General features: G+C 39.3%; 1 protein-coding gene across 2 annotated transcripts in view; it reads right to left on the bottom strand.

Annotated features, from left to right (window-relative positions):
* The window catches only part of ttc21b (tetratricopeptide repeat domain 21B), a 114,262-nt gene that overhangs the window by 81,086 nt on the left and 21,445 nt on the right, over nt 1–11,731 (bottom strand). For both annotated transcript variants that reach the window (XM_039757528.1, XM_039757527.1), the window contains exons 7-9: nt 10,769–10,853; nt 7,358–7,456; nt 5,808–6,000 (exon numbers count right to left, since the gene is read on the bottom strand). In XM_039757528.1, the coding sequence (XP_039613462.1) occupies nt 5,808–6,000; nt 7,358–7,456; nt 10,769–10,853 (377 nt within the window). The remainder of the gene's footprint in view (nt 1–5,807; nt 6,001–7,357; nt 7,457–10,768; nt 10,854–11,731) is intronic.

Below are 11,731 nucleotides of genomic sequence, written 5' to 3'. Positions count from 1 at the left end.
GTGGTGGTCCCCTCTTTAAAAAGGGGGACCGGAGGGTGTGTTCCAACTATAGAGGGATCACACTCCTCAGCCTCCCTGGAAAAGTCTATTCGGGGTTCTGGAGAGGAGGGTCCGTCGGATAGTCAACCTCGGATTCAGGAGTAACAGTGTGGTTTTCGTCCTGGTCGCGGAACAGTGGACCAGCTCTTCACCCTTAGCAGAGTCCTGGAGGGTGCATGGGAGTTTGCCCGACCGGTCTACATGTGTTTTGTGGACTTGGAAAAGGCATTCGACCGTGTCCCTCGGGAATCCTGTGGGGGTGCTCGGGAGTATGGGGTACGGACCCCTGATAAGAGCTGTTCGGTCTCTGTACAACCGGTGTCAGAGCTTGGTCCGCATTGCCGCAGTAAGTCGAGCCCGTTTCCAGTGAGAGTTGGACTCCGCCAGGGCTGCCCTTTGTCACCGATTCTGTTCATAACTTTTATGGACAGAATTTCTAGGCGCAGCCAGGGTGTTGAAGGGGTCGGTTTGGTGGACTCAGGATTGGGTCACTGCTTTTTGCAGATGATGTTGTCCTGTTTGCTTCATCAGGCCGTGATCTTCAGCTCTCTCTGGATCGGTTCGCAGCTGAGTGTGAAGCGGCTGGGATGAGAATCAGCACCTCCAAATCCGAGAGCATGGTCCTCAGCCGGAAAAGGGTGGAGTGCCCTCTCAGGGTTGGAGGAGAGATCCTGCCCCAAGTGGAGGAGTTCAAGTATCTCGGGGTCTTGTTCACGAGTGAGGGAAGAATGGAGCGTGAGATCGACAGGCGGATCGGTGCGGCATCCGCAGTGATGCGGGCTCTGCATCGGTCTGTCGTGGTGAAAAGGAGCTGAGCCGTAAGGCAAAGCTCTCAATTTACCAGTCGATCTACGCTCCTACCCTCACCTATGGTCATGAGCTATGGGTAGTGACCAAAAGAACGAGATCGCAATACAAGCGCTGAAATGAGTTTCCTCCGCAGGGTGTCTGGGCTTTCCCTTAAAGATAGGGTGAGAAGCTCAGTCATCCGGGAGGGGCTCAGAGTAGAGCTGCTGCTCCTCCGCATCGAGAGCAGTCAGATGAGGTGGCTCGGGCATCTGATCAGGATGCCTCCTGGACGCCTCCCTGGTGAGGTGTTCCGGCACGCCCAACGGGAGGAGGCCCCGGGGAAGACCCAGGACACGCTGGAGGGACTATGTCTCCCGGCTGGCCTGGGAACGCCTTGGGATTCTCCCGGAAGAGCTGGAAGAAGTGGCCGGGGAGAGGGAAGTCTGGGCCTCTCTGCTTAAGCTGCTACCCCCGCGACCCGACCTCGGATAAGCGGAAGAGGATGGATGGATGGATGGATATATACACACACACAAAAACATATGTATACATATACACACATATATACAGTATATATACATATACATCCACATATATATACATATATATATGTGCACAAAACCACGCTATTATCAAGGCTTCCGTCGGGTAGTCTTTTGAAATGAAATTTTCCTCCAATCAGTCGTAGCAACGCGCTTTCTTCCGACTGTTACATTTTTGTAGCTCTGATGTGTACATCAATGTAATGGGTGTACCAGGAAATCATGCATTGCCAGAAGTTCCCCTTTGCTTCGAATGCAAAGTGTGATTAAATGCATTATTTTTTAACGCGTTATGGAGCACATGCATCGAAGCTTCTCAGCTGTGCTTGTGCTAAAAAAAGGAAACATTTTAAAAATAACGTAACACGATTTTCAATGTAACCTTTTGTAAGTAGTGCCTGGAGGATTTAGAGTGTGGAGAAACTGTAGAGACAGCGTGTGTATTAACTTGTGAATTTTTCTGTGAGTATTTGGTGGCAGCGTGACAGTTGGTTCCTCAAGACTGCGTTGCGGAGCTCAGCTCACAGCAAAATGAGTTGAATGGGAGGGGAGATGGTGACGTGACTCTCCCACCCGCCTTGACTGTCAATCCCCCCACAAAGACAGTCTCTCGGAATTTGCATAAGCACAGCCCATCACCAGTAATTTTAACTTAGTTACAAAGTGATCAAAACTCTCGTTTATATCCTGCGTCCTCTCATTAAACTTGTATCCCGCATTAGCTGTGGGCATGACAAACGCCAGCGCAGCCTGTCTATGAACTTAATTTAAACTTTAGGTTTACACCGTGCTTTGTTTCCGAAGTAGCTGTACTCATGAATATGGTTGTATGTGTGACTCAGTCGCTTCTTATTGTTTCGCTGCCTTCTCAATTGCATAATGCATGTTTTCTTCAGCGCTTTTTGGAGCTCTTCCTTGTTTTCTACGTATTGCGTTGACACTAAGTTCACGTGATTACGTGGGAGGCGTGATGATGTTACACAAAACTCCGCCCCCCACGGCCATCGAGCTCAACTCCATTACATTATATGGAGAAAAATAGGTTCCAGTTATGACTATTACTCGTAGAATTTCAAAATAAAACCTGGCCAACTTTTGTAAGGAAGCTGTAAGGAATGAGCCTGCCAAATTTCAGCCTTCTACCTACACGGGAAGTTGGAGAATTAGTGATGAGTCAGTCAGTCAGTCAGTCAGTGAGGGCTTTGCCTTTTATTAGTATAGATATATCACGGATTTTTCGCTGGTTCGCGGATTTTTGCGATGGATCTTTTAATTTATGGTACATGCTTCATCAGTTCGTTTGCCCAGTTGATTTAAAACAAGGGACGCTATTGGCGGATGGCTGAGAAGCTACCCAATCAGAGCACGTATTACGTATTAAATAAAAGTCCTCAATGATATAAGATATGCTTCCTGCGCGGTGCTTCGCACACTTCAAAGCTCTAACAGCCCGTATTGATTTTTGATTGTTTGCTTTTCTCTGTCTCTCTCACTCTCTCTGACATTCTCTGCTCCTGACGGAGGGGGTGTGAGTAGAGGGGCTGTTTGCACAGAGGCTGTTTGCTTAGAAGATACGGACGCGCCTCTAAAAAATGCTGAAAGACTACCTTCACATTGATCCCTTCATTGCGGCCGCTTTATCGCGGTGCTTCCCATACTTAAAAGCCCAACAGCCTTATTCATTTTTGCTTGTTTACTTTTCTCTCTCTCTCTCTGACATTCTCTGCTCCTGACGCACGAACTCCTTTGAAGAGGAAGATATGTCTGCATTCTTTTAATTGTGAGACGGAACTGTCATCTCTGTCTTGTCATGAAGCACAGTTTAAACTTTTGACAAAAGGGTGTTATTTCATGTCTAGAGGGCTTTAATAATGTTAAAAAACGTATTTAGAAGGTCGTAAACAGGTTTTCTATGCTCTAACTGTGAAAATATTAGATTTATAAATAAAGAGTCCTACTTCGTGGAAATTCATTTATCTGTCTGGAGCGGATTAACCACGATAAACAAGGTTTTACTGTATAACTGTGCGGAGAATATTTATAAATACTGTGGGAGAGTTTCTAAGGGCTTAAATTACAGTATATAAAAATAACCATACAAACATATGGTTTCTACTTCGTGGATTTTCACCTATCACGGGGGGTTCTGGAACGCAACCCCTGCGATCGAGGAGGGATTACTGTATTCTTGAATAGAAGCACACTTGTTCTGTTATATTTGTACTTTTTGTGAAAGTGTTTCTTTGATATTTGGAATTGAAGCTTCACACATTATACACTACAGGTCTACATTTAGTCAATTATTACTAAAACATGAAAAATGTTTCTGTTTTAACGATGTGTTTACATAAATTGTTGTAGACACGGAACACACATGAAATGCAAGTGTTCCAAATAACGCTATAGTATTTATGAAAGGTGTCATTTTGCTTGACTTCTCACTCTATACAACTCTAAGCAACTACCACACAGGTAAACAGACTTCAGCTGAAAAAACTGTGTGGGGTGGGAGATGTGATAGCAGGCTGCTTGCTGTTTGCTGCTTATCCACACATTTACAGGACAAAAGACGCTGATGGAGAGTGAAGAAGCGATTTAAGGTGGGACAGATCTATGAGTTTTTTCGTAGGCTCTGGTAATTCTAGTGTTAAGGCTCATTTGAGCTTTGCTAGAATGCACCTTGAAGATTATGATGCCAATTGGAAAAAGGTCTTATGGTTAGATGAGACCAAAATCAAACTACTTGGCCTCAATACCAAACAGTACACCTGGCAGAAACCCAATGCAGCTCACCATCCACAACACACCATACCTACAGTAAAGCATGGAGGTGGCAGCATCCTATTGTGGGGGTGTTTCTCTGCCGCAGGGCCTGGGGCTCTTGTTAGGGTAGAAAGAAAAATGGATGGGGCAAAATACCATCAAATTCTTGAAGAAAACTTGCTACCCTCTGCCAGAAAGTGGAAGATAAGCAGAATGTTCACCTTTTAACACGACAACGACCCGAAGCACACAAATTGACCAAACAGTGGCTGAATGAGAAAAAAGTGAATGTCCTCATGTGGCCCAGTCAGAGCCCAGTCCTATATATATATATATATATATATATATATATATATATATATATATATATATATATATATATATATATATATATATATATATATACATAAAACATTCACATACACAATCAATATACTTCATATTTAGTGTAAACAAAGCACTTGATTCAAAAATATCATCCTCTTTAATAAAACCCCTGTGTGCGTCCAGGTGTCCGTGTGTGTGTCTTTTGGTGAAGTATGCATGCGCGAGGCTCAGTGCGACACGCACGACCAGCATCATGGACGCACACACACTGGAAGCTGAGCACACAGTGAATGGCGTAGCCGCAGCCGCGCATGATAAGCAAATAAAGGACAGCATTGCTGGGGAGACCGTGGACGTACACACACTGGAAGCTGGGCACACAGTGAATGGCGTAGTCACGCATGATAAGCAAATATAGGACAGCATTGCTGGGGAGCGTGCTGATTGGGTAGTCGTGGCCGCGCACATAAAATCCATTGCTGGGGAGACGCCACGCATACTGCCCTGTGCATGTTTACTAACTAACTAACAACATGCCACCAAAAAAAAGGACACGTCAAGTAGGACAAAAGACACAGACACTCAAATCGTATATAAGCAACATCTCCTGGAAGAACGGTCAGCTCAGCAAGTAAACATCAACAAAAGAAAGGCTGAAAGACAAAGAAAAATACGAGCAAATAGATCTATTGAAATAAAGGAAATGAGCGTCAGAATATTCCCCGTATTGATTTGGCTCTATCCTCTACTAATTTACCCTTTACCATAAGAAGGCGACAATTTCCAGTTACATTAGCCTTTGCCATAACAATTAATAAAGCTCAAGGGCAAACCTTAGAAAAAGTTGCCATTTACTTGCCAGAACAAGTATTCAGCCACGGTCAGTTACAGTATATGTTGCATTATCAAGAGTTAGAAGTTTTACAGATGTTGTTGTCAACGTTGTAGATGGTCCTGAACAAGAGTGTTTGCAAAAAATGTTGTCTATAATGAAATTTTATTGAAAAATTTCCCGAGGTAAAAAAATAAAAACATTTTCCTAAATATCTTCTTCAGATATTGTGTATTACAGATTGTTATAAAGTTTTACACTAAGGCAATATTAATTATACTTACTGTATTGTCATATACGTTTCTATTTTTAATATTATTTTACCTTTACTTTAAGCTTCTTGCAAAAATATTTTTAACAAAAAAATTAAGACAACAAACAGAATGAGGTCATGGTCCCTTGCCATTTAATATAGACTGTTCCTAATAATGTTTATGCAATACTGTTCTAGCGCCCGTTATTGTAACGGGCTTAATGTCTAGTTTTACAATAAAGGTAAAAGGATCCGGTCTTACCAGTAAGAGCTGAAACACTGGTTTCATCTAGTGTCATAGCAGTTTTATACCATTTTAAGGCATCCTTCAGTCTTCCCTGAAGTACCATCAAATAGCCAAGTTCATTGGCCAGTTCTGCATTATCAGATGCCATGTGAAATGCTCTTTCAACCATGATGCAAGTCTGTGCAAGGATCATCTGATTTCTTCCACACTGTTTTAAATAAAAAATAAGAAAAAAAGAAAGAAAAAAAAAGCAAAAATGAGCATTTACTTTTGAATTACTTCACTGTATAATCATACTTTATGAAATTGTCATCCTTGTGTTTGTGGCTTTCCAAACTTGTACTTATAGTTAGTTACATTTTTTTTCAACATGGCTGTGCTATTGGTTACTTAAGATTTTCTTCAGAAACAACAGGTGTACCCCTAAGTATCCAGCTCAGAGTCAAAGTATTTGCAGATATGACTTTAGCTCATTGACTGCAGAACTGATGGGGCTATGTAATCCTAGGCTGCAATTCACCGATTATATTCTGTGTTGAAACATTTTACATCCGCTATGGAGTAGAATTCACACTGTTAAAGTGTTGGTGTGGTGTGTGTAAGTAAGAATTTTACTTTATTTTGTACGTACCAACAAATCTGAAGTGAACCAATTACACTACATTACATTTTTATTAAGCAAAGCCTTGAATTTTTGAAAAAAGCTAATGTCATTGTCCACCCAGATATCCTTAATAAATTCAACATAGCAATCAACATTCTGCATTTCGTGCTTTCTGTGTAATGCAGTGTGCATGCATGAGAAAATATACTGAGGGAAAAAACTGTACATTATGTTACAAAACTGTGCCATGATGAACTAGAACAAAGCACCACAACCATTTACTTATTTTTTTATACTGTATGTATGGCTAGTCACTGGTTTTGAGAATATGGCAAAAAGCAAACTGATAATGAAAGTTATTAGTAACTTTTACTGTTTCTTGTCTGTAAATGTTTATTTGAGTCTGTAAAATGATGAGGTAGTTCTGATGTTATGCTTTGATTCCAAAACAAAACTGCGATTTGTAGCAATTTTAAATCATTTTTAATAATCTTCCATTACCAAATACCACTACTAGTCCTTTGTCTTATAATACAAAATCCTGCACAAAACCTTGGACATATTCTACCCCCCTCATGCAGATGCTTTCTGTGGTCCATGCTTTGCTGTTTTACTTTTCAATAAGTGTTAAATTTTGCAGCACTGTAGTATTACAACTGTCAGCCATTTTCACACTGTACGTATTTTTTTCCTCACATGGTTTATTGGTTCCCAATAATTTGACTAATTACATGAATGTGGCACTGACTTTCACTTAGTATTACTGAAATTGTAATAAATAAATAAATAAAATATACAAAATAAAAATCTAAATACTAAAATATTGTTTTTCGTAGCATCACTAGTAACAATTATGGATGGAACTTCTAAACAACTACATTTGAAAAAATTGTCAAAAATAGAAACCTCAGCCTTTACCTCAATTAAGAACAAAAAAAGTTAACATACTAATAGCACTCACCACTCTGGTAAAAGCCAGGGACATCTTATACAGGAGGTCAGGATTATGAGGCTCAAGGAGATCCAAAGTGTCCACAAGTTTAATAAGATGATTTACAGACTACAAAAACAGAAATATTTAGCTTTGAAAATGTACTATGTACTATTTACATACTGTATATCACAGGAAAGTAGATTTTACGTTACACTACCACAAAAAACAGTACAACTTTCAATTATGGCTCCAACAATAACTGAAACAAATGGAAGAATGGGCAGCATGGTAATGAAGATCTTTAAAGAGCTGGTTTTGATTCCGTGGCCCAATCATTATTCTCTTACTTGCATTCTTTATTTCCAGTCAGTTACCTAGCTTGAAATCTAAGTTACAAATAATTCTAGTAGCTTCTAGCTTCTGTCAGTTCAGTAGACAGATTAGGAGAGCATGGAGGATCATGAGGTCACTGGAAAGGAGTGTGTGGTGATCCTGATATCTTTGCAATAGGACACAAGTCCAAGTCTTAGTCCTGGTGCTTCATGTCTTGTTATATGGTTGGGAGAGATGAACGTTATCAAGTGACCCAAAACGAAGACTGGACTCTTTTGGTACTGTGTCTGTCCGGAAAATTCTTGGGTACCGCTGGTTTGAATTTGTGTCAAATGAGTGGTTGCTCAGAGTCCCAAATGAGGCACATTACCTGCATTGTGAGGGAGCATCAGTTACAGCAGTATAGACATGTGGCACACCCTGAGGGTGGTTCAGTTCACAGGATCCTCGTTGTTGAGGACCCGAAGGGCTGGACCAGGCCAAAGGGATGGCCATGTAACATCTGGCTGCAGCAGATAGAGGGTATGTTCAAGGGGGAGGACTGGACCGCGTGTCTGCCTGGGGGGTTGCCAACCAGGATACGGAGCGGTTTCATCATGTGGTGGTTGTGGCAAAGCACTGTACTAGTGCATGCTCCCCAGCTTGATCTGAGCTTCTAGCTTTAGAATCTGTCTTTGGTGAGGAACTATATCCATTGTTTATGTTGTATGCTTTTCGTTTGTCTACTACTCCTGTTTCCTGTTAGAAAAAGTATAACAGATTGGTCTGGTAGTATTGCCCACTCTTGTTGTGTGTATTGCGAGGGACGGCCAGGAACCTTACCCAGCCAGGACACTTTCAGAGGACTGGGGGGGATAGCATGTACAGGGCATTGTCTCCCCTGGATCAGTGGATTGCAGCCCTCCCAGGATACAGTATTGCCACAGATTCTCACAGGGCAAATTGGGAATTATAGTTTGTTGACTCAGCCCTGATGGGTTTGGTTGGTCCCGCCAGGACATGCTGCATGGACTGATGAGTCTTTCTTAGTTGGGCTCCAGCATCACCCAGAAGTGCTACCAAGCCACAGCTTCGGTACACCAGATGTACTTCTGGGTGTTAGATAAAAGAAGTAATCTTCTTCAAATGTGGGAGCCAGAGTCAGGAGGAAAAGTAAAGGAAACAGAGAGAGATATAGAAAGAGAAGACTACAAAGTCATGTGCTATTTGCTATATTGTGGTTGTGCCGTGGCAAAAACTTGTTTTGGGAAGAGTTTCCCACAATAAAAACCTTTTGTTTGCTGAACTTGTCTGAGCCTGTGTGTGTCAGGTGTTTTGGGAGCTGAAGTAACCCTTGGTGACCACAGTATATTATTTTCATAGAATTAAGACTTTTATCTTGTTTATGATTACATTTCCATTAACTTATAATGCACAGAAGTAAAGCTTACATCTCTATTGTAAGTAGTAGTAGTACTTCTCTCTATTGAAGGTATTGCTAGAAAATGCTTAGTAAAGGTATATAAATAATATCTTTCATTATTTCAGCATCACAGGTAAAATCTCTTCTAGCCTCAGTGATAGACTTCAATACAATGAGTTCTTGAAACACATTTTTCCTTTTGTCTTGAACATTGCTGAACATGCTCAAGGCCAATAAGGCTTATAGCATCAGCATGTAGTACATGTAGTACAGTCTTTTTCTGTATTTCCAAGAAGGATTTGCTAATCAATGTTTTGCAATTTGAAACTATCCATGATCATAGTACTTAATTTGTTGCACATATGTTTGATTTTAAAAATTAATAAGTGTTTGACATGTCAGTACTTGGTAATCAGTAGAAAACTCTTCCTTACTAATTTAATTTACAATGAGGCTCACAAGTTCCAGGTTTTTTTGTACCATTCTTTTGCATCTTCATTGTCGAATATTATGTTTGAAATATAGTGGTATGCCTCCTCTTTTCCCACCTTGTCCATCACTCCTGAAGGATGTATAGCTACTGATATCATGCAGTATTTGTTTTCTTTATAATAATAATAATAATAATAATAATAATAATATGATCAATCTTCTTTAGCCATGATTCAGTAACTCCAACACTGTCATAGTACTGAGCCAATACATTAACATGTCTGGACAACTAAGGCTTCCTTTTATAGCTGCATTTTGACTCTATTATTGTTTAATTAAGGAAAATATGTAATCTGTCAGTCTTCTTTTTGTCGATGTTATTTTAATCTGTAATTTTAATGACTGCTTTAGTACAAAACAATATATTAAACTATTGCTTTTATAAATCAGATACAGTCTCTCTGTCAGTAAACACTAACATGAAGAAAATAAAAAACAAGGTGAGCATTATTTCTATCTGATACTAAGTTTATTTCAATCACTTTTATTTAGCCATTATTCAGTAACTCCAATAATCTCACAGTCCTAAACCAATACATTTTTGAACAATTAAGACTTCCTTACATTGCTACTTTTTGATTCTAATGTTGTTTGATTAAGGAGAATGTATAATTTTTCAGTTTTCTTTCAGTCAATGATTCTTTAATCTATAATTTCAATAACTGCTTTAGTACAAAAGAATATCTTTTTGTAAATGAGATACAGTCTCTTAATAATCACTAACATTAATAAACAAAAATGATAGGTAGAAAATGTTATTTCTATCTGGAAGTGGTAGCTGACTCCAATGGTAAAACAGCAAGGACAGTTAATCACTTTAAAAAGGAGAAACAAAATAGAAAGGCAAGAATCAGTAAAACCACTAACAAGAACCAGCACAGAGGAAAAAAGTTATGTAATGAGTTGTATAACCATGTATTGGGAAAATACGATCCAAAAGGGGCAGATAAAGACTATAGAGTGTTGTAAGTAGTATCTACAATTTTAAACATTCATCTATGGATTTTCAAACCTGCTTAGCTAAGAGTAGGGTCATGCGGAAGCTGGAGCCTATCCCAGCAAGCAGTAAGCACAAGGCAGGAACAATTCTTGATAGGGCACCTCTCCATGCATTTTTAAATACAACATAAAAATACAGAGAAATGCAATTACAGTAGCATGTCCAATACATTTAAATCAAGCTGTTTCATAACCAAAAGCTAAGAACTTACCTCATCCAGATTTCCTTCTCTACACAGTGAATGAAGTGCTAACATCCTTATTGCATCAAGATTATATCTGTCCATCTGTAAAAGTCTACAATAACAGAAACACATTTAAAAGATTATTTTCTTGATATGTGAAATATTCCTTGCACTATTGTTTCTTCACAGTATCCGTCTTTTAACAAATATGTAAGCAAAGAAAATCATGGTGATGCAAAAAATACTATATCATTTATTGTTTTATATTGGTTACTCAAAATTGCTTCAGATAAAAAAAGCTATTTTAAAAATTTCAATTTCTAAAATATAAAACAAACTACCTATGGATCTAGAAAGTAATATTTTAAAAATATCATATTACATTACAGCAATAAGATCTTAAATTGGAGGTATCCTAACACTGGGCCTAACAGTATATGGATTCTAGCATTGAATCCTGGTGGAGGTGCCTTTTACATGGTGTTTTCTTAGTCTATCCCTGTTTGCAAAAGGTTCCCCCTGAGACAGTAATTCCTTAATAAATTCAAAGACATTCTGTTACCTAAATTGCTAAATTTAAACTGTTCCAAGTGTGAGTACTACCATGTCCTATGATTAACCACTAAATTTAACACTGCCACCAGCTGACCAAAAAGTCAGATAAACAAAGCAAAAATGAGAAAGATGAAAGGAATAGAAAACAAAATTCAAACATTAGAACAATCTAGAGGAGAACAGGCCATCCAGACCATTAAAGCTTGCCAGTCCTATTTACTTTATTCCTATTTAAAAAACATCAAGTCTAGTTTTGAAAGTCCCTAAATCTTACTGTCTACCACGCTAATTGGTAACTTATTCCAAGTGTCTGTGGTTCTCTGTGTAACAAAAACTTCCCAATGTTTGTGAAAAATGTACCCTTAACAAGTTTCCAACTGTGTCCCCGTGTTCTTAATGAAGTCATTTTAAAATAAGTCTCAATCCACTGTACTA

Source organism: Polypterus senegalus, chromosome 6 (assembly GCF_016835505.1).
Source record: "Polypterus senegalus isolate Bchr_013 chromosome 6, ASM1683550v1, whole genome shotgun sequence".
In the NCBI taxonomy this organism is placed as follows: Eukaryota; Metazoa; Chordata; class Cladistia; order Polypteriformes; family Polypteridae; genus Polypterus; species Polypterus senegalus.
Note: the sequence above shows the minus strand (reverse complement) of the source record. Positions and strands in the feature narration are given on the sequence as shown.